Here is a 22,953-nt window from a genome sequence, read left to right on the forward strand (position 1 = left end):
TACATCAACTAAAACCTTCAAGAAAGGACAGTTCTGCCGGGCGCGGTGGCTCAAGCCTGTAATCCCAGCACTTTGGGAAGCCGAGGCGGGTGGATCACAAGGTCAAGAGATCGAGACCATCCTGGTCAACATGGTGAAACCCCATCTCTACTAAAAATACAAAAAATTAGCTGGGCATGGTGGCGCACGCCTGTAATCCCAGCTACTCAGGAGGCGGAGGCAGGAGAATTGCCTGAACCCAGGAGGCGGAGGTTGCGGTGAGCCGAGATCGCGCCATTGCACTCCAGCCTGGGTAACAAGAGCGAAACTCCGTCTCAAAAAAAAAAAAAAGAAAGGACAGTTTTCTAACCCTAGTGGCAAAGACTCACTGTTGTAAGTCATTCCAGGGGATCTTCCCAACTCTTGTGTAGATTTAGAGGCCACCAAAGAGCTTTTCCATTGGGTTAGCAGAGTTGTTCTCTCCGGTCATCAAGAATCTGACCATGGTTTGTTCCTTTTCCCCAGAGAAATGGCACACATTGTTAAGTAAAGCGGCCACAGTCCTAAAGAATACATTTGCCTCAGATGTGCATAGCAGCTGGCCATGTGTATTCATATTCCCCTCACTTAAATAAAACAGTCCTCCTTGGACCTCTAAGCTGACAAGTCCCAGGCAGCTCAGTAGTCCCATTAGTGGCCATCAGTGTTGCTGAGGCCCCATCCTATCCCTGCAGCACCTGAGGGAATGACAGCCCTCCTGTTTGATTTAGAATGCTCATATTGTCATTTATTCAAGTATATTTTTATTGTAAATGTATCTGTTAACTGTATGAATTGGGAACATAATGAAAATATGAACTGGATTTTTAAAATCTTTGTATCCAGAGCATCTAGTGTTTGCCTAAATTCCTTCAGAACACAGTCATAAACAGGAAGCCCTTGGGTCAAATTCAGTTTGTCCTGCACAGTGGTTTGTTTTTGAACTGTTTATTGAAGTGTATGTTACCAAAAAGAAACCCATATCATAATGGTACAACTCAATTAATTTTTGCAAAATGACCCCAATTAAGGAATTCCAGCACTCCAAAATCCCTCCTCATACTCCTCAAATCGCAGCCTGAGGTCAGCACCATGGGTTATTTCCTGAACATTATATAAATGGCATTCTGTGCATTCTGTTTTGTGTCTGGCTTTTTTCTTTTTTTTTTTTTTTTTGGAGACAGAGTTTCACTCTTGTTACCCAGGCTGGAGTGCAATGGCGCGATCTCGGCTCACCGCAACCTCCGCCTCCTGGGCTCAGGCAATTCTCCTGTCTCAACCTCCTGAGTAGCTGGGATTACAGGCACGCGCCACCATGCCCAGCTAACTTTTTGTATTTTTAGTAGAGATGGGGTTTCACCATGTTGACCGGGATGGTCTCGATCTCTTGACCTCGTGATCCACCCGCCTCAGCCTCCCAAAGTGCTGGGATTACAGGCTTGAGCCACCGCGCCCAGCATGTCTGGCTTTTTTCATTCAGTGACATGCTTTTGAGATCCATCCATGTTATTGTGGTACATGGTAGTTCATTCTCATTCCTGTATAGTATTCTCATATATGAATAAGCCACAAATTGTTTATGTATTCAACTAGGTTAATTACCTTTTGGAGAGCTATTATGAATGTTCCTCAATCTATCATTTGGGGTTCATATGTATGTATTTTTGTTAGATGAAAATTCTGTATTTAAAAATCATAAGATTTCAATTTCTCTTAAAAAAATCAGGCTTTGCCAGTCCGTGATTTCTAGTTTTGCATGGCAACTGTTGTCTTTGGGACATGTGTTTTTCAATTCTCTGCTCACAAGATGATGTCCACATCACCCACCCAGGACACTCCTCAGTTGAGTTGCCTGCATGGCCTTTCTGGGTGAAATTTGCTACCTATGTCTAGAGAGATGGGAAGCAGTTCCTATAAGATTGTGTTTCTAAAGATATGTTGCAGCTACTTTCCTTCTCCCCACTGTGAGACTTAGGCTAGTTTTCCTCTGATATTTTTGCTTCGATCTTTGGTCAGAGGGCCTAGGGAAAGAAATAGGCCCTGGAATAAGATGCTGGGGTTAGGGGTAGTATATTTGGCTTATTCATTCTGTTCTGCCGATAATGTGGTAGAGGTGTGGGCCTCAGGCCCAACCCTCCACAGTCTCGGGGCTGTGGCATGGAAAGCTTTGCCTCATATTTGCCAGAGATGGTGCAGCAAGCATGAACATGCCGTCTGGGAAGAAACTGGAGTTTATCCCCACCCTTTTCCAGGTTATCATTCCAAACAAAACAGTACACCTTTTCTTCCCTCAAGTATTATGAGGAGAAAAAATCTTCCATTGTTGTTTCCTAAAGGGATCCTATGGAGGGGACCTAGTTCTTTTCTCCATGCTTGTTTGTTGTCATTTTTATTGTTTGAGTTTTGCCTTATTGAGCCTTGGTCTAAATATCGAAGAACTCGTTGCATTATAACAGTATCTTTAGGAATCACAAATAATCTATATTATGTTGCAAACACAAATTATAAAACTGAAAAAGTAATATTCTCGATACTGACAGTTTATGAATAAAAATATTGATTGCCATAAAAGGAACTTCAATGCAAATTTATTTTCCTTTGGACTTATATAATTCTAACCATTGTGAAAATAAAAATAAATAGCCTAATCTAAGCCCTAATATGATTTCTTACAATCTTTCCAGGACTCCTCCTGGTCTAAACATGGACAGCAGTGGTCAAAGTCCAAACACAAATAAGAACAGACGAGGACCTTGGAAACTGTCTCATGCAAATAAAAGATTGACAGAGCGTCACTCTGTCACCCAGGCTGCAGTGCAGTGGTACAATCGTAGCTCAAACTCCTGGGCTCAAGCGATCCTCCTACCTCGACCTCCCAAAGTGCTGAGATTACAAGTGTGAACCACCTGCACGCAGCCCAAATGAAAAGGTTTGATAGGTGAGGCAGGAGTTATAGGAGCAGCGTGTGTCAGGGATACATTGTGGGGCACACACACACCTGCCAAAACATAGGCAGTTTGAATTTTCTGATGTTCTTTTGCCAGCCTTTGGTGTCCTTCACATTCTAAATGAATTGGAATAAATCGTACAATGTTCTCTTGCACTAATAGCTACAAGGAAGGCTGTCCACCCATCCATTCATTCAACGAATAGTGTTAAGTGCTATGGAGAGAAGCAGGATGGGGGGTGGGGTGTTGGTGGTGCCCTCACTGTCAGATGACAGTCACACGACCTGGGGGCTGTGAGGGAGTTAGCTGTGCCATGCAAACACCCACTTTAAGAATATTCTAGGCCACTGAATCCTAGGATGTAAGTATGCATAATGTAGGGTTTTTCATAGAGTAGATGCTTACAAAAGCTTCTGTGAAGGAATAGATGATTAAGATTTCATGGGTTTTAATGTTCGAGTGTCCCTCATGGTAGACTTGGCACTTTGATTTCTAATGAATTTATTTTATACTGTACATTGTGACCCGTGGGCAGTATTCAGCCTGCAGATTTTTCACAGCGTATATAGTATTTTATAAAACCAGGAAATTTGATGTCAAAGTCCAAATTTACAATGTATTTTGAAAAATATGAGCTGGAAAAGCTAACCCTGACATCCTGTGTGGCAGCGATTTGCTGAGCATGTAGGCCCTTCATGGTTCTCTGCTGCCCTGACCTTCTCTTAGCCTCTCTTCACAGCCCTTCTATGCAGGGACTGGCTTCTGCTATGTCATGTGGCTGAGTTCACTCTGTCATCATACTTGAAGTTTCTAGTTCTGAAAAATGAATTGTAATAAATTGTCACTGAGTGTTCATTCAGTTGAATTTATGAAAAATGAAGGACTTACACAATTTCATTTATTGTATTTTATGTGTGTCAATTTTTTTTTTTTTTTTTTTTGAGACAGAGTCTTGCTCTGTCACCCAGGCTAGAGTGCAGTGGTGCAATCTTGGCTCACTGCAACCTCCGCCTCCTGGCTAATTTTTGTATTTTTAGTAGAGACAGGTTTTCGCCATGTTGGCCAGGCTGGTCTCAAACTGCTGACCTCAGGTGATCCACCTGCCTCAGCCTCTGAAACTGCTAGGATTACAGGCGTGAGCCACCATGCCCAAATACTTTTAATGAATGTGTCAAATACTTTTAGTGAATATCTGAAGTCAGTTTGCTTTGAGCAATCTGTACAAGTAATGGTTTTGTTCTAAATAAATTTGTTGCCTCTTTCCACTGAGTGGATCTGAGAGCAGTAAGCACATCTAGCTTCTAGATCTGTGTTTCTAAATACTGTTTCCCAATAACAGAACCAGGACTCCTTGGAGAAATGGCCCATAACAAGTCTGAGCCAGAGAAATATAAAGTGTCTGAAAAAGCTTCTTGTACCAATAAGTGTGAAAGTGTGGAGAGTTTACCAAGGACTCAGGAAAGGACCATAGAAGCCACCATGAAAGGGCAGTTTGGTGATCCAAAGAATAAATGACAGTGGATTATAACACATACGATACTAAATCCTTTTAATAATAACAGAGAAAAGAGGGTTAAAAGGGTCAGAGTTTTTTCTTACAGAAGAATGTCAACTAATGAATGCAAAAGGAATAACAGAAAATCACCAGAGTGAAACCTCGAATATAATAATTAATTTAAGAAAAGAAGGCCGGGTGCGGTGGCTCAAGCCTGTAATCCCAGCAGTTTGGGAGGCCGAGGCGGGTGGATCATGAGGTCAAGAGATTGAGACCATCCTGGTCAACATGGTAAAACCCCATCTCTATTAAAAAATACAAAAAATGAGCTGGGCATGGTGGCACGTGCCTGTAATCCCAGCTACTCAGGAGGCTGAGGCAGGAGAATTGTCTGAACCCAGGAGGCGGAGGATGCGGTGAGCTGAGATCGCACCATTGCACTCCAGACTGGGTAACAAGAGCGAAACTCCGTCTCAAAAAAAAAAGAAAAGATAATCAAGGGAAGCTAAAACAATTAAGTTAGCCTGGGCAACACAGTTAGATTCCTGTCTCTACAAAAAATAAAATAGGCCAGAAACAGTGGCACATGCCTATGGTCCCAGCTACTGGGGAGGCTGAGGTGGGAGAATCACTTGAGGCTGGGAGGTCGAGGCTGCAGTGAGCCATGATCACACCATTGCACTCCAGCCTGGGTGACAAAGTGAGACCCTGTCTCAATAAATAAATAAATAAATAAATAAATAAATCCATTAGGTGAAAATTTACTGGATTGAAAGAAACTGTACTTTGAGTACCCATACAACTATTGTGTTTTTCACTTTCAGTACAGCATTTAGTAAATTACTTAAGCTAGTCAGTGCTTTGTTATAAAATCGGCTTTGTGTTAGATGATTTTGCTAACTGAAGAATACGTATTCTGGGCACATGTATGTAGCTTAGGCTGAGCTATGACATTAGATGAAGGTTAGGTGTATTAAATGCATTTGACCTATGATATTTTCAACTTATGGTGGGTTTATCAGGATGTAATCCATCATAAGTCATGGGGCATCTGTGTTATTCATTGGTGAATATAGGTGTAGGGTATGTAGATGCTCACTGTGAACTTAAATTTTCTGTGGCTTGAAGATATTACCAAATAAAGGAGGAATAAATGCTACATAATTGGAGCAAATAAGGCAATTTGCCTTAAATTAACTTTAACTCTCTGATTTGTCCTTCACTCTAGTGAAATATTTATAGCAAAATTTCTTTTAACTTAATGTTACCCTAGACAGGGATTCTTAACTTGGATATATGAATACCTAGGTGGAAAGACTTTATGAGTCTTTTGATACGTGCAAAGTGTTTTTATATATGTATTTTTCTGCTCAGAGTATCCATTATAGCTTTCATTGTATTTTCAGAGGGGTCCATCCTTCAAATAGTTAAGAACTGCTGCCCTATAATAGGTTTATAGTTTATAATGTATTATTTATTCTGAATACAATACTAGTTAAATTACCTTTCCAAATGCTTCACATATAAATTTGATGTTTGTGAATGTAATTCCCAGTTTAGGCAAAACAAATGAACCTTCAGCCGATTCCAGCGTATAAAAAGATTTGCTTATATCCGATGATAGTTTAATGTAAGTTTATTTGACCACAGAGATTCTGTTACTTAGAAACACACTAGGACATTTTAATAACATGATGTATTCCTTTTCTTTTCCAAACTAATACGTATTTAGTGTAATCACATGTTATTTTTAATACAGCCCTGCTTTCCCTTGTGTGGATTCACATTCCTCACATTTTATACAAAGGAAAAAATACGCTGGACTGTAAGTTTTGATTTTATCCGTTTTCATATAGAAAAGGGAACATAACTTCACAGAAGAAATAATCATGCCTTTATGATTTAGATGTATCACCACTAAAGTTTACTTACTGAGTTAGAACATTTATTCCTTTGCAAATAACAGTATGTGACAGACTGAATTCCAGCAGGGCTTACAGTCTCAAATGCTCCTGTTCTGTTTCTGGCAGCTACTAGCAAAAGAAAAAAGAAATAAAAAAAAAAAAAAATGTTCCTGTCCAATTTGTAATAAAAGACATGTAATAAGCTGAAGCCTTATTTAAGACATGTAGAATCAAAACATGGACTAATTCAGGATTACACAGTTTGCAGTAGACTTTCCTCTGAAAACCTTTTACAAATGCTTCTGATTCTGTTGGACTAGGTTCAGTTGAGCTGATGGTCATCGGGCCAGAAATGAATAGGAAAGGGACAACTTGCCAGGGAAGTCTCTGCCCAAAGTTTGCTACATGGGCCACAGATGGAAAGGCCTGCGTTTGCCAGTGCAGACTGTCTCGCTATACCATTGGAGACTCGTTCAGGTGTTCTTTCTAAGGGAAGAATCCATTTATAGGACAGGCTTATTGATAAGATACTTCTCTAGTTTGGCTGACTGTTTTAAATACAGTTTTCCGCCTTTTCAGGTATTACATGTAATCACAGTGAATCACACTCATGGATCAAATCACAGATCAAACTTAATTTTCTTTCCTGTGGTCAGAATATTTTTTAAATCTTATGGCAGGAAGTCATTTGCACTCTTTGAGTCCCAGTTTCCTCATCCTCTTGGCCCCTCAGCCTGGAGATTCTGCTCAGATGTTCTTTTGTACCACGGTTCACTCTGTTCCATGCCATGGACATCATCATACAGTAACACAGTAGAAAGGCAGTCAAACTCAGGTTTTGTTGTTAATCTCCCACCTTCTCCTCAGGAGAGCCATGCTGTTGCCAAAGCTGCAGGGTCCCTGCTGGACCCACACTCACCCATAGAGCCCAAGGGGTTTACTTCTGGCTCTTTACAAAGCATGTGTGCTGAGCCCTGCTGTAGTGTACTAGGCCCACTCCCTTTTCCACTATATTTCATACCAATCTAAGAAATCAATTCTTAGGCTGGGTGCGGTGGCTCAAGCCTGTAATTCCAGCAATTTGGGAGGCCGAGGCAGGTAGATCACAAGGTCAAGAGATCGAGACCATCCTGGTCAACATGGTAAAACCCCGTCTTTACTAAAAATACAAAAAATTAGCTGGGCATGGTGGTGTGCACCTGTAATCCCAGCTCCTCGGGAGGCTGAGGCAGGAGAATTGCCTGAACCCAGGAGGCGGAGGTTGCGGTGAGCCAAGGTCACGCCATTGCACTCCAGCCTGGGTAGCAAGAGCGAAACTCCGTCTCAAAAAAAAAAAGAAAGAAAAAAAGAAATCAATTCTTTTTAAAAATTAATATTCACCATACTCAGAGGCCTGGAAGCCTTGAGCAAGTTAAGTAACTTCCTGCTGACCAGTTTCTTGTACTCTATCCCTGGAAACATTGACACTCACCTTTATTATGTCTACACTGTGCACAGCACCTCCACAGGATATCAGCTTGTTTAGTCTTCTCATCAGCCCTGGGAGGCAGATGTTGTTTCCTGATTTTGTGCACTAAGAAACTAGAACTCTGAGTCTAAGTAACTTGTTCAAGTCCATGGCTAGTACTGATTCTAGTTCAGAGCCAAGATACTCAGTAATGTTTTTTTAAATACAAGAGATGAATCTCCATTTTTCACAGACTTTGGGGGTTTAAGGCCCGTACTGGTCATCTGGTGTTAAGTTAGAGCTGGGCAGAAACTTCTTTTCATGGATACTTTTAATATTTTTGAATTTTAAGTCTTATCAAGGATCTGAATTTACATTCAATCATGGATAGATAAATAGTTCAGTCATCTGTCAGTCTGTAAATATTTCTGCTATGAGGACATTTTCTACCCTTTTTCTAAATAAGGGAAAGAGGTGGAATCTGTATTATAAAGGGTTTTACTCCACCCTTTGAAATTTCACTTCAACAGCAGAATTTGAGCATTTCATTCTTTTAAGTCAGCATCTTAGGAACATAGTAATTTATGGTATGTTTAAATGATGGTTTTGGAAGGCATAGTCAATGTTGCCATTATGCAGAGCAATCAGATTGATTACTAACTATTACCAGTTGTCAAAGCATAACTTAATTGTTTTAAAAATATACTTAGCTTTCTGAGGTTCATGTCAGGAAATATTAATAAAAGAAATGATTCCCCGTTAATTTTGTGACCCTGTATAAATCTTTTTCTGCTCAGTTTCTAAGTTTTTCTGTGAAAATCCTTAAATTTTGTAGGTTCCTCTCATTTTTATTTAGGAATAATGTCAGCTTTGGGAAATGTCACCTCTTTGGGTAATATAACTCATAAGTTGATCCAGTTTAGACTGAGAGATAAAGGAGATGGAACTCTTTATTCAAGAGCCATTTTAGCACCTACTTTGCACAGAATTCAGGGGTTTAAGAAACGAGTTGTCTCTCTTCTCTTAAGTTTTAGTCTTTTTGGAGAAACAAGCTATACTCCTCAACCCAGCTACTGTGCAATACCCACATACAGAAAGAAGTAATGAATACCTAACTAATAATTCCAGATAATCATTATGTAGGACCTAACTAATAACAATAGATCATCACTACAAACGTACATAATAATACCAGATCTGTCCTGGGCAGAGGCACAGGCACTGAATGGCAGAGACTTTGGAGGGGAGATGGGGTCCTCAGGAGCTAGGCTTTTAGATGCAGCTCATCCTGTGCGTAGAAGCTGGCTGTGAAAGGTGAAAGGCTCAAGTCAGATGGAGACTGCAGTGAACTTGGCTTCTGCATCCCTCCCTTGAAGTTGAGGATCTGTGCCATTCAGGGATTGACTCAACTGCCCTTCTCTTGTCAGACCCCTTCAGGTGTACTTCCTTGCCTGTGAATTCAGCTCTGACCCTATGCCTTCCCACTTTTACTATCCTCTCGTTGTCTTGCCTGACCCCCATGGTGACACCCCAAGCTCAGCATTGTCTCACAGATGGCTCCTTTCTCTCAACTTCTCAGCAGCATTATGAGATTCAGAGCAGTTTTCTCTTTGGTCACTTCTTTTCTGTCTGTCCCTTATCTGGCAAGATACCTATTCAATGAATTTCTTTTGGTGTCTCTCTCCTACCTGTGCTGTGAAGGCTTTCATTTGCTCTATTTCTAGATTTTTGCAGTGGGTATTTCTTTTTCCTTAAACTGTTGCTTTCATAGAACACTTCCTGCTTCCGCATTTTTCGGTGGTATGTGCATTTCTCATTTCCTTGAATCTGGTCTAATTCCTGGCCTGAGCTCTCCTTTCCTGCCATGGTGAGGCTAGACTCCTGGTGGATGAGCCCAGACATGAGCCCCTCCATCTCCTTCTCTCAGTGATTCACATTTCTGTTTCAAGGCCCATTGATCTTTCTCCTCTGAACTATGCTTATGTGTTGTATGGTTCAATGTTAATTATGTTTTGTATTATATCACAGTCATCTTTCATTACTCCCCATCTAAATTAGTAAAATTAGATAAACCATTTTTGCCTACAACATTTTAACACAAATATGCTACCAAAAATTTGGGGTTTTATTGTTTAGCAATATACCTGTAATTTGTGGCTTAAATTTTCATATAGTCTAAAATAATCTTTTTTTTTTTTTTTTTTTTTTTTTTTGAGACGGAGTTTCGCTCTTGTTACCCAGGCTGGAGTGCAATGGCACGATCTCGGCTCACCGCAAACTCCGCCTCCTGGGTTCAGGCAATTATCCTGCCTCAGCCTCCTGACTAGCTGGGATTATAGGCACGCGCCACCATGCCCAGCTAATTTTTTGTATTTTTAGTAGAGACGGGGTTTTACCATGTTGACCAGGATGGTCTCGATCTCTTGACCTCGTGATCCACCCACCTCGGCCTCCCAAAGTGCTGGGATTACAGGCGTGAGCCACTGTGCCTAGCCCTAAAATAATCTTAAAACAAACATTGTCGGAATTTGTTAACATTTCCAAGTCAATTTAAATATTTTCACTACGTATTATAAAACAGTTACTGGAATAATTATGTGTGAATGCGACTAATCAGCTTGTCTAGATGACCCCTGGAATTGTCCAAGACAACTAGAGGATGCTGCATATTTCAACTGTACAACATTGTGGGTGGTTTTTTCTGTTTTAATAAAAGCAGTCGTCTTAATGAGTAATTAACTTGGACTTAGCAAGAATGGCTTCTAAGGAGATGTACTTGGAGCCATTTGATGATGCCATTTCAAGGCAAGGTGATTTGAGTGTCTTCCTCCCCCATTGGTAACACCTGCCATACCACATGCCCTGTGCCCTCCAGTTGAGCATCAGCCATCCAGGTTCGGACCTTTTTAGGTAGCCTGCCACTCTTGGGTCCCCTAGACTTTCCATTCAAACTCTAAGGGAGAGACAGCTTGGTTCAACAGGAGGAGAACCAACCTCAGAGTCAGAAAATGCAGGGAAAGTCCAGACTTAGTCACATATTCCCTGTTGTTCTCATGTGCCCTCACTGAACCTGCCCTCACTGAACCCCAGTGTTGTCACCTGCCCTGCAAGGAGGTTGGTGAACCTGCAGTACTGTGCACTTTCCTACAGAAGCTTGTCAACTAGCCATTTTAAGGCAGTCAGGGGCCCAGCAGTCTGCTCAGGGCTAATCTCACCCACTGCACTGGTGCTTAGAAGGAAAAACAGGTGGCCTCTTCCTCAGGCCAACCCTCTTCAGCTTGGATGCTCTGGGAACATAGGTGGACCTGAGGAAAGGGAAGAGAAGGCTGCATGTTCTTGATGGATTTTAAAACCTAGTGTGTCACTTAGATAGTACCTAGTCTGTTGGTTTTAAGAAGAAAAGGGGGTGGGTGACAACCCTTTCTGATGAGAGCAAAGCTGCTTTGTTTGAAGAGAGAGGTCTATTCACTTCCTTATGAGTGACATGAAACCCCTAATGAACCATGTCTGAAAACCACTGATCTGTTCCAAACATTATTTTATAATTAAATCAAATGAATCCCAAAGAAGTAAATCGACTGCATAATTATTGGAGAATAACATGGGCTCCCAAGTCTCTTGGTTCCTGGTGTAGTTATTTTCTTATACCAAGCTCTGTATGTCTTTCACTAAATCATTTCTTTAGTGCTGCTTATAATATCCTTATTGATAATAAGCCAAATCTCAAAATTATAGTTTTCCGTGTGTGTGTGTGTGTGTGTGTGTGTGTAGATACACACACACACACACACACACACACACATATATGTGCAAAGACAAGACACACCATTAATATTTTTAGGTCATGGCTAGACTAGAACTTTTTTAGTTTATGTGTGTGTTAGTAATTATAGTGTAATTTTTGAAGCCAAACAGAACATCTGTTTTTTAGTACCTTATACTGTGAAGAGTATTTGCTATGAAGACATTTATCTCTTTTTTATGGAATTAAAACTTCCCATCCAGAACATCATGAAATTTCAAGACTGAACAAGTTACTAAGATGTATTTTAAAAATTATAAAATCAGTTGAAATAAGTACAACTTCCAAATTAAGAATAAAGCTTCAATCAGTCATTCTGATTTTTTTTTTTTTTTTTTTTTTGAGAGCAAGTCTCTCTCTCTGTTGCCCGGGCTGGAGTGCAGTGGCATGATAATCGGCTCACTGCAACCTCCACCTCCCAGGTTCAAGCAGTTCTGCTTTAAGCCTCCTGAGTAGCTGGGATTACAGGTGCATGCCACCATGCCCGGCTCTTTGTTTGTATTTTCAGTAGAGACGAGGTTTCACTGCGTTGGCCAGGCTGGTCTCGAACTCCTGACTTCATGATCTGTCCACCTTGGCCTCCCAAAGTGCTGGGATTACAGGTGTGAGCCACCACGTGGATCCGGTCATTCTGATTTTCATCTTTCTTTGGGATTCTGCTACCAGGGCAGAGTTGGGAAAAGACAGGCACAGCAAGCTCACAGTGTGCCTGCTTCACAGGCACGGGTCTGGAGCTGCAGTTACTCCAGGTTTTTGGGAGTGGCCGTAGTCTCCTGGCAGCCCTCAAGTCCTAGTGTGCTCAGGCCCCAGTGTGCTCATTGCATTGTCACTTATTTTTCTGATTGGCCAGCACTTGCCTGCTTACTTAATCATCTGCTTGATTTCCTGCTTATTGCCCCTACCAGAGAGGAGAGGCCTCATCTGATCTGTTTGTCATTGCCTTTCTCTAGATCAGCATTTGAAACACAGCTGAAGAAAGTCAGTAAGAAATGTATGAAGGAATGGTTCAGTATCTGTCCTGTCATCCCAAGATGCTAATTCTGCTGACACCTTATTCAATTTGAGCCCCCTTTAATACTAATTTTGTTTACAGCTTAGATTGCCTTAAACCATTTATATCAATGCGTTTATATTCGTACATCAAGTATTGCACAAGGATTTCTGTTAAATTGATGTGTAACCTTACCTTCTTGTTTTTACCTTTCTCTTTTTTTTTTTTTTTTTTTGAGACAGAGTTTCGTTCTTGTTACCCAGGCTGGAGTGCAATGGCACAATCTTGGCTCACCACAACCTCCGCCTCCTGGGTTCAGGCAATTCTCCTGCCTCAGCCTCCCGAGGAGCTGGGATTACAGGCACACACCACCATGCCCAGCTAATTTTTTGTATTTTTAGTAGAGACGGGGTTTCACCCTGTTGACCAGGATGGTCTCGATCTCTTGACCTTGTGATCCACCCGCCTCGGCCTCCCAAAGTGCTGAGATTACAGGCGTGAGCCACTGCACCCGGCTTTACCTGTCTCTTTTTTCTTTTTTTTTTTTTTTGAGATGGAGTTTCGCTCTTGTTACCCAGGCTGGAGTGCAATGGCGCGATCTCGGCTCACCGCAACCTCCGCCTCCTGGGTTCAGGCAATTCTCCTGCCTCAGCCTCCTGAGTAGCTGGGATTACAGGCACGCGCCACCATGCCCAGCTAATTTTTTTGTATTTTTTTAGTAGAGACGGGGTTTCACCATGTTGACCAGGATGGTCTCGATCTCTTGACCTCGTGATCCACCCGCCTCGGCCTCCCAAAGTGCTGGGATTACAGGCTTGAGCCACCGCGCCCGGCCTTACCTGTCTCTTAAATTCAATTTGGCCAATTTAAAATTAGTAATGCTTCTTCATTCCTAAGCTGATTACGAAGCTCAGCTTTTGTTTCATAAAATTCCATTTTTGTTCCTAACACACAACCTGTTACAAGTTGTTGACCCTTGAGTATAACAGTTATCTTCATATTATTATTGTTGTTCATGTTATAATCTCTGAATTTTGCATATTAAGGAAGGGTTTAGAAAGTAAGGCTTAGAAGTAATGTTATTCAAACTTTTCACGCTCATTAAATTGAAAGTCACTCATGAAATTGTCAATTGTAGTTGGCTATGCTGGTTCCTTTCTGTTTTATATGAGATATTGGTAATAATAACTGCATTCAGCCGGGCGCGGTGGCTCAAGCCTGTAATCCCAGCACTTTGGGAGGCTGAAGCGGGTGGATCACGAGATCGAGAGATCGAGACCATCCTGGTCAACATGGTGAAACCCCGTCTCTACTAAAAATACAAAAAATTAGCTGGGCATATTGGCGCGTGCCTGTAATCCCAGCTACTCAGGAGGCTGAGGCAGGAGAATTGCTTGAACCCAGGAGGCGGAGGTTGCGGTGAGCCGAGATCGTGCCATTGCACTCCAGCCTGGGTAACAAGAGCGAAACTCCGTCTCAAATAAATAAATAAATAAATAAATAACTGCATTCATCATCCAACCATACTTTCCAAAATGCTTTACATTCTTTTCTGGTTCTTATAACAGCCTTGTGATGCGGGAGTGGAAGGTTCCTAGAGTGGTGAGAGAACTATTAAATGATTAAATAACTAAAGCTTAAACAATTAGAGAAACCTATGCAGTGGGTACAAGACTGGCACTTAAATTCCTAGCGAAGACATAAAACAGAGAGTGACAAAAGACGTTAACATAGTTTCTATATGTGTCTTGTAAACTACTTTAGCAACACAAAATTAAAAGATCATTATGTTATAAAAATTTAATATATGGTTTTGGTAGGGCCAATACATAGTAAAGACATGACTTTATGTTCAATTGAACTGAATCAAATCATATAGTTCAGTAAATTAAGGCAAAGGAGATAGATGCTATGACCAGTGATGCAGAAATTTTCAAAAATTTATACATTAGATTTACCTTTACAAGGTTATAGTCAAGAATAATTAATGTGTATTTTAAGTAAACTCTACTGCTTTCCAAAGTTTTAAAATCTTGAGTGAAGAATAGTGAAGGTGATCTTAATATATTGTTTTAACTTTAAAAAATAATTTTAGAATTATAGAAAAGTTTCAAAAATAGTATAGAATTTATGTGCACCCTTGTGCCAGCTTCCCATAATGTTAACAATATACATAACCATAATACAATTTTCAAAAGCAGTAATTTAACATTATAGTAGTGTTTTAATTTCACACAAGTAATTAATAGAAGAAATTAAAACTACCCCAATACTTAGTTATATTTATACCAGTAGCATAAGGCCTTATAGGAAATTAATAAATTATTGTTTTAACAGAATATTTAAAAACTATTCATAAATTCTGCCTGGTTTTTTTTCTTGCCATTATGCTTCTTAATCTTGAACCATAAGATAGATAATTTTTAAAGGGACTTACAGAGTTCTCAGCTAATACCAGTACTCAAGCTGATTATGAAGGATGTGTTTGTTTTGTTCCAGACTCTTCTGGTCTAGCTCAATATGCATAATATCCTATTCTAGTAAGATGGCCTCTTTCTAGAGGTGGGAAACTGAGAGATTTTACCTTTACTATTAATGAAACTCTTAGAAGACTACACCTTTTAGGTATACTTTGGTTGTTCATCTGTGGATTGGTGAATCAGGTTGACTAGCATATAATGATATGAGTATAACAGGAGGATCATGTCTCTCTTATTAAAGACAAAATAAGACAAATGCAGCTACTACAAATATATGAGTAAAGTTTATAAATGGCAAAGGAAAACTTGGAATCACTTGATGTTTTGTGGTTTAAGAACAATACTTGAATATGATCTTATGCATGAAAATGTGTAAGATGGTATTTCTCTAATTTTGATATAATTGTTTTCAAGATGAAGATGTTCCAGATTTGAGTCATCATCCTCTTCAGCATTGCAAATTTGTTCTGGAAGAATATTCCTAAGGAAAAATAGACATGCAAGTCACACATGGTCCAAGTAATAATCTGCCTTCATTTAGGAGTTAAGTTTAACATTTGTTAAAAAAAATTATTTTGTTCTTAAAATAAAATTGGATCTTTATGTTAGAGACCAGAATAAATTCCAACTACATCAAAGATCCAAATGTGAAAGATGAAGCCATAGAAGCACTAGAACAGACTGTGGTCACACCCTCTGACTCAGGAGATTCTTCCTATATGTGATTTGAAAACCAGAAGCACTGAAAGGAAAGATTTAAAATTTACTGCAAGTTTTTTTTTTTTTTTTTTTTTTTTTTGAGATGGAGTTTCGCTCTTGTTACCCAGGCTGGAGGGCAATGGCGTGATCTCGGCTCACCACAACCTCTGCCTCCTGGGTTCAGGCAATTCTCCTGTCTCAGCCTCCTGAGTAGCTGAGATTACAGGCATGCACAACCATGCCCAGCTATTTTTTTTGTATTTTTAGTAGAGACGGGGTTTCACCTTGTTGACCAGGATGGTCTCAATCTCTTGACCTCGTGATCCACCCGCCTCAGCCTCCCAAAGTGCTGGGATTATAGGCTTGAGCCACCGCGCCTGTTTTTTTTTTTTTTTTTTTTTGAGACAGAGTCTCTTTCTGTCACCAGGCTTCAGGCTGCTGGAGTGCAGTGGCACAATCTTGGCTCACTGCAACCTCCGCCTCCCGGGTTCAAGCAATTCTCCTGCCTCAGCCTCCTGAGTAGCTGGGACTACAGGCACGCGACCACCACGCCCAGCTAATTTTTGTATTTTTAGTAGAGATGGGATTTCACCACATTGGCCAGGATGGTCTCAATCTCTTGACCTTGTGATCCACCCGCCTTGGCCTCCCAAAGTGCTGGGATTACAGGCTTGAGCCACTGCGCCCGGCCAAAATTTACTGCAAGTTTTTAAAAGAAAGTGCAAAGTTAAACGGCATGAAAAAGCAGAAAGTAACTTATATTACTGATGATGGGCAAATATACAAAGACTTCTTAAGAATCTAGGAGGAAAATGGAAAATGCTCTATTACATTCATAAGAAAAATGCAAATCAAAACCTTACTGGCATACCACTTTTTACTTGTAAGATTTGCAAAAAAAAAAAAAAAATAATACAAAAATCCAGAAACTCATTAACATATTCTAATGGTGCGCCTGGACTGATCAAATAACACTGAAGGGAATGCAAAATGGTGCACCCCCTCTGGAGAGGAATTTGGCTATATCCAGCAAAGTTACATATGTACTTTACTCTTTGCACTCACTCAGCATTCCCACTCCCTGAATTTTATCCCAAAGTTAAACTGGAAAAAAACAAAATGACATTTACACAAACTTATCTTTTGTGGCATTATTTTTAGTAGTAAGAGTGGAAACAATCAAATGTCAATAAGGAACTGATTAAATAAAATATAGTATATCCACATAATATTCATTTATAAAAAGGAATGAAGAAATTCTCTACATACTGATGTGGAGTGATATACTGATACTTTTAAAAAGCAAAGAGTAGAAAAAATATACATACCCCATACAGTTTGGTTTGTTTGACCCCTCCAAAGCTCATGTTGAAATCTGATCCCCAGTGTTGGAGGTGGTGCTTAATGGGAGGTGTTTGGGTCATGGGGGCAGACCACTCATGAATATCCTCTTTAGGATCAGGGGACTGAGTGAGTTCTTGTTCTATTAATTCTTAGAAGAACTGGTTGTTTAAAAAAAAAAAATAGCCTGGCACTAGCCAGGCATGGTGGCTTATGCCTGTAATCCCAGCACTTTGGGAGTCTGAGGCGGAAAGGTCATGAAGTCAGGAGTTTGAGACCAGCCTGACCAACATGGTGAAACCCAACCCCGTCTCTATTAAAAACACAAAAATTAGCTGGGTGTGGTGGTGTGCACCTGTAATCCCAGCTACTCAGGAGCCTGAGGCAGGATAATTGCTTGAACCCAGGAGGTGGAGGTTGCAATGAGCCAAGATCGCACCACTGCACTCCAGTCTAGGCGACAGCGCGAGACTCCATCTGAGAAAGAAAAAGGCTGCCAGGTACGGTGACTCGGTGGCTCACTGGCTCACACCTGTAATCCCAGCACTTTGGGAGGCCGAGGCAGGTGGATCACAAGGTCAGGAGTTTAAGACCAGCCTGGCTAAGACAGTGAAATCCTCTCTCTACTAAAAATACAAAAATTAGCTGGGAACAGTGGCAGGCGTCTGTAATCCCAGCTACTCAGGAGTCTGAGGTAGGAGAATCACTTGAACCCGGGAGGCAGAGGTTGCAGTGAGCCAAGATTGCGCCACTGCACTCTAGCCTGGGCAACAGGGCAAGACTTCATCTCAAAAAAAAGCTTTTATTTTTAGCAGTAATAATGATGTCATTTCAAAACAATTGTTTACATATTGTAAGATTATCCAAGTTAATATTGTTGGGAATCCAGATTTTCAGTGTAAGAGAAACAAGTTTTAATAAAAGAAATTAATTTTTGATGATGTTAACTTTGATTTGGAAATGTCAGTCTGAACTTACTTATTTTCTTTTCAAAATACAAAATTTCCTGGCAGTCCACCTAAAGCCCTCAAAACAATAGCAACACAATTGAAAGAAGCACATCTGGTTCCCACTTGAGGCTTCTCAATACTCTTCCCCAGAGAAAGGGGCCAGTCTCTTTGGAGGAAGGTCTGCAGTAAGGAATGTAGAAAGTGAGCCTGCGGCCCACGTGACCCAAAAACAAGTGAGCAGACACAAGAGCCAGTTTGAAGGGTGACCATTGTCCAGAGACAGGACAGTTTAAGAATAATAACTGCAACTGATTGAAACATAACGGCTTATGTGAAAGCCTAAGTGTATATTGATTCACCAGAAAAACAACCCTAAAACAAAATAAAGCAAAAACATTTAGGCTCCAACTTCTTACTCCCATTGGTGGTATAAAGGAAAAAACTGAGCTTTTTTCTTGGCTTTCAGAATAACAAAGCAGCCCTAGTTGATGAGCAAAAATGTTTTTACAGAGGAATTCCAGCTAATAAACATGAGAAGCATGATAAAAAAAGAAATTCATTATTTTGTTACCCCTAATGAAATAATAATGCAAACAATGTTCATCTGTGAGTGAATCCATTGGTTCAATGATGGAGGAGTAAGTTTGTTTTAGGAGATACCAGGCTGTGACCACCTCAACCCACTGATCAATTTTAGAATCACAAAAAGTGGAACAAACATTAGATGCCTTCTGATGCAATGCACTATGAAGCATATGACACAACCTATGAAGTATTTTGCCAAAAAATTCTGAAACTTAATTTTACAAAGCCTTCCCAAACCCTATCTCTTCCTCCAGTACATTTAAAAACTCGAACTTTTCTGTTTTTGTTTGGTTTTGTAGTCATTTAGTTTATTTGGACTTTTAGAGAAGAGTAAAGACTAAGAGGCATAATTCTCAGGGACAGAACAACAAGGTTATTGCCTCCCTCACTGCCAGTGATAAAGACCCTACTAACAAAGTGTTCTGGATTAATTCTCAAGACACTCATGTCATCCAGGCAGGAGTGATATCGCAGTGTGTAAGCTCAACACACTCAGGAAAATGTGTTCCTAAAAGTAGGGAAAGTGAGTCTCAATAAATTTATTCAGAAATTTGCCTTCAGAAAAATCTACATAGAAGTAATTTTAATTTTTTTTTCTTAAGACGGAGTTTCGCTCTGTCACCCAGGCTAGAGGGCACTGGTGCAATCTCGGCCCACTGCAACCTCCCCATCCTGGGTTCAAGCAATTCTCCTGCCTCAGCCTCCCGAGTAGCTGAGATTACGGGTGCCCACCACCATGCCCAGATAAGTTTTGTATATTTAGTAGAAACAGGATTTCACCATGTTGACCGAGCTGGTCTTGAACTCCTGACCTCAGGTGATCCACCTGCCTTGGCCTCCCAAAGTGCTGGGATTACAGGTGTGAGCCACCTCGCCCGGCCCAAAGCAGTTTTAATTTTAACATATATTTACGTTTTACACTCTGCAGATTAGTTTTATTTATGTACATATGGAGGTGGGAATAGTAACATAATCTATTGCTTTGAAGAGTTATTTGAACCTGTCTCTAAAGTTCTAAGGGTTATATAATGATCATTCTGTTAATTAATTAATTAATTTTGAGACAGAATCTAACTCAGTCACCCAGGCTGTAGTGCAGTGGCATGATCCCTGCTCACTACAACCTCTGCCTCCCAGGTTCAAGCGATTCTCCCACCTCAGCCTCCCGAGTAGCTGGGATTACAGGCACACTCCACCACGCCTGGCTAATTTTTATATTTTTAGTAGAAACGATGTTTCACCATGTTGGCCAGGCTAGTCTAAAACTCCTGACCTCAGATGATCTGCCCTCCTTGGCCTCCCAAACTGCTGGAATTACAGGAGTGAACCACCACACCTGGCCAAAGAAATGTTTTAACTATGGAAATTTACAAACGGGCAAAAGTAGGAAAAGTTTATAATGTATCCTCACATACCTGTCATCCACCTTCAGTGATTACTAAAATTTGCCAATCTTGTATAATCCAACCCCTTAGCACCGTTTTTTTTTCTTAACATAAATCCCAGAGATCATGCTATGATTTTTTAATCATATATTTTGTCAATCAAAATTTAATCAGATGCTTGAAAAAGCCAGAATTTACCGTATCTTGTTGTTGTTCAGCCTCAGAAAATGTAGTGCTTTCATTTCTTGTATCCCAGGTGGTATCAATTTTAAGTTATTATGATCCAGAAATAATTCCCTCAGGGAATGATATGCCCCATAGAAGGACACACGGTCCATGCCATCATCAGCAAGTTTGTTAAATGACAGGTACAAGTATTCCAGACCTGGTTCCATGTGGCCAAACACATAGCCAGGGATCCGTTCAATCTGGTTTCCAAGAAGCACAAGGTGCAGCAAGGACTTTGGTAGATAGGAGGGGACATGATAGAGCTTGTTGTAGGAGAGATCAATGGATTCTAAATTTCTGCAGCAAAGAAAAAGTAAACAGGGTAGGGACATCAGGATGGTGATTATCAGCTCTAAATTTTGACAAGGCCAGCCTTGATGCTGGTCCATTTTTCTATAAGCACCATTTTGTAGTGATGATTCCAAATAGGAACTTTTCCAGGTATAGCCAGCCCTGGTTTCTTGCATCAAGGTGCATGTCCTTACTAGTGTGCCATACTGCCTCCCAGCTATATGAATCCATTCAGGGGGGGCATCATAGTCCAGGAGGGAAAAACTCATATCCCTGGGAGTAATACTGAGGCCCAAAGACTAAAATACCTGTAAGGTTGATCTGTTGAATCCAAAATGAAATCCCATGAGTCCCAGCATACATCAAAATGCCTATCTGTAAAGTCTCTGGTTCCAGCAAGGAAGTTTGGTTTGTTTGGCTTGTTTTGGTTCCCCTTCCCCTACATTTTCATTCCACATTTGATTTGATGACCTGGCACACCCAAGACGTGAGGCGAGCCTGAGGGATCTAGAAAATGCTATTAATCATCTACAAGGTCTGGGAAGCGTGATAAACTCACTGACTAGTTTCAGGAACCCCACCCGAGTCTCCTGAGGTTTCTGCTTCATACCCTCTTTTCACCTGATGAAGACTCCTTTGCCCACAGTGGACTCAGTGCCACATGCTGCTGAGCCCAGTTGTCCTCTCCATCCTGCTTCTGAATGACACATGTTCCAGGCTGTGCTACTTAGGCACATAGTTCCCAGGACATGCAATCCTAGATCCCAGTTGTCTGCTAGATTTGCTGCAGGGCTTGCTTCTAACTCCCTATCCCTTCACTGAGAACCACAGCCAGAGGCTGCTGATTCTTGTCCGGGAAGATGGAGTCTACTTTTGGCCTCTACTGTCAGGTCAAGCATCCTTCAGTGTATTTTTGTAAGACTTGAGGTGAAGAAATAGTTTGGAGAAAAGAAGGCTGTGTAGTGTAGGAGAACAGGCCTGGGCTCTAGAGCCTGGTGCTTTCATCTAATGATGATAAAGAGAAGGAATATGGCAGATTTATTTCTCACTGTGTGCAAGGGATTATCTCATTTAAACCTCCTGACAACCTGTGAAGTAGGCAGAACTGGAGTGGCATTTGACCACTAGTGGGCAGACCTCAGGGTCAGACAGCTGGGACCCAGTTCTTGTTAGCTCAGCACTTGGCATATGGTAGGGTGTCCAGTATGCAGTATGGTGACAACAGCAGTAGTAACTGTAGTAATTCTAACATCAGTCATACAATGCACAGTTTGGAAACTACATGAAGTAGCCCAGTTTGGGTATAAGGTAAGAGTTCACTAAGAAACAATTCTGTCTCCAAGCCCTTCAGTCATCACCTCCCTCATTTGTCCCCTTCCCAGTTTTCATACTCTGTTTAATAATGGCAAGAGGAAGAAATTGTTCAATAAAATTTAAATTGTAGCATATACTTACTCTTGATTTATCCAGGCTAAAGGAGCAATCCTATTTTCTTCAATTTTGTTATAACGTAGTACAATGACATTGATCTTTCTGGTGTGATTGAAACAAATTTCAGTTATTTCTTCAATTTGGTTATTTTCTAGATATAATTCCTATAATTAAAAGAAAAAACTATTATTTTTTGTGTGTTAGCTGATAAGTATGATCAATTACATGGACACTAAAATAGTAGCATAGACTATTGTCAGTATTATCTGAGTGTTTTACTGCTCTTTCATTTGAGCTCATATTTTTAAGTTTTTTTTTTTTTTTTCAGACAGGGTCTCACTTTGTTGAACAGCCTGGAGTGCAGTGGCACAAACACGGCTCGCTGCAGCCTCAACCTCCCAGGCTCAAGTGATCCTATTGCCTCAGCCCTACAAGTGACTGAGACTACAGATATGTGCCACAAAGCCTGGCTAATTTTTGTAGAGATAGGCTATGTTGCTCAGGCTGGTCTCGAACTCCTAAACTCAAGTGATCTACCTGCCTTTCCTTGGCCTCCCAAAGTGCTGAAATTATAAGAAAGTTGTCAAATTTTATAACTAATTAGTAAAACAAAATACACTGTCTGTCATGATTATGGAATCAAATGAATTTTATTTAAAATATATTAGCCATAATATGTTGCAAGAAATGGCATACCATAATATTTATATGAGGCTCTCTACCTTACAATACTTATTCACATAAATTATCTCATTTGGGCTTAAAAACTCTGAAAAGTAGATAGAAATTATCTCAACTTTTTGCTTTTACCTGCATATGTATTTAAGGGGTGAACTAGATCAGTAAAAGACTAAATAAATCCTGGCACACTTGTTTTTATGTTGAACACTCTGTAGCTATAGGAAAGAATAACGTGACACAGCCATGAGGCTGTATGGTTAAGTGAGGCTGGTGTGCA

At 40.5% G+C, this 22,953-nt stretch overlaps 2 protein-coding genes across 7 annotated transcripts in view; one reads left to right on the plus strand and one right to left on the minus strand.

The window, feature by feature from the left end:
- Positions 1-22,953, plus strand: part of CENPP (centromere protein P) — a 290,099-nt gene that overhangs the window by 163,662 nt on the left and 103,484 nt on the right. The gene's annotated exons all lie outside the window — the stretch shown is intronic.
- The window catches only part of ECM2 (extracellular matrix protein 2), a 43,467-nt gene continuing 34,904 nt past the window's right edge, over positions 14,391-22,953 (minus strand). For 5 of the 6 annotated variants that reach the window (XM_074395520.1, XM_003938200.3, XM_003938201.4 and 2 more), the window contains 3 exons: positions 22,020-22,159; positions 20,244-20,570; positions 14,391-15,566 (listed from right to left, as the gene is read on the minus strand). In XM_074395520.1, coding sequence (XP_074251621.1) covers positions 15,398-15,566; positions 20,244-20,570; positions 22,020-22,159 — 636 coding nt within the window. In that variant the 3' untranslated portion in view covers positions 14,391-15,397. The remainder of the gene's footprint in view (positions 15,567-20,243; positions 20,571-22,019; positions 22,160-22,953) is intronic. The other variant, XM_010348802.3, reaches the window with a different exon arrangement.

This window comes from Saimiri boliviensis, chromosome 2 (assembly GCF_048565385.1).
Source record: "Saimiri boliviensis isolate mSaiBol1 chromosome 2, mSaiBol1.pri, whole genome shotgun sequence".
NCBI classification, from domain to species: Eukaryota; Metazoa; Chordata; class Mammalia; order Primates; family Cebidae; genus Saimiri; species Saimiri boliviensis.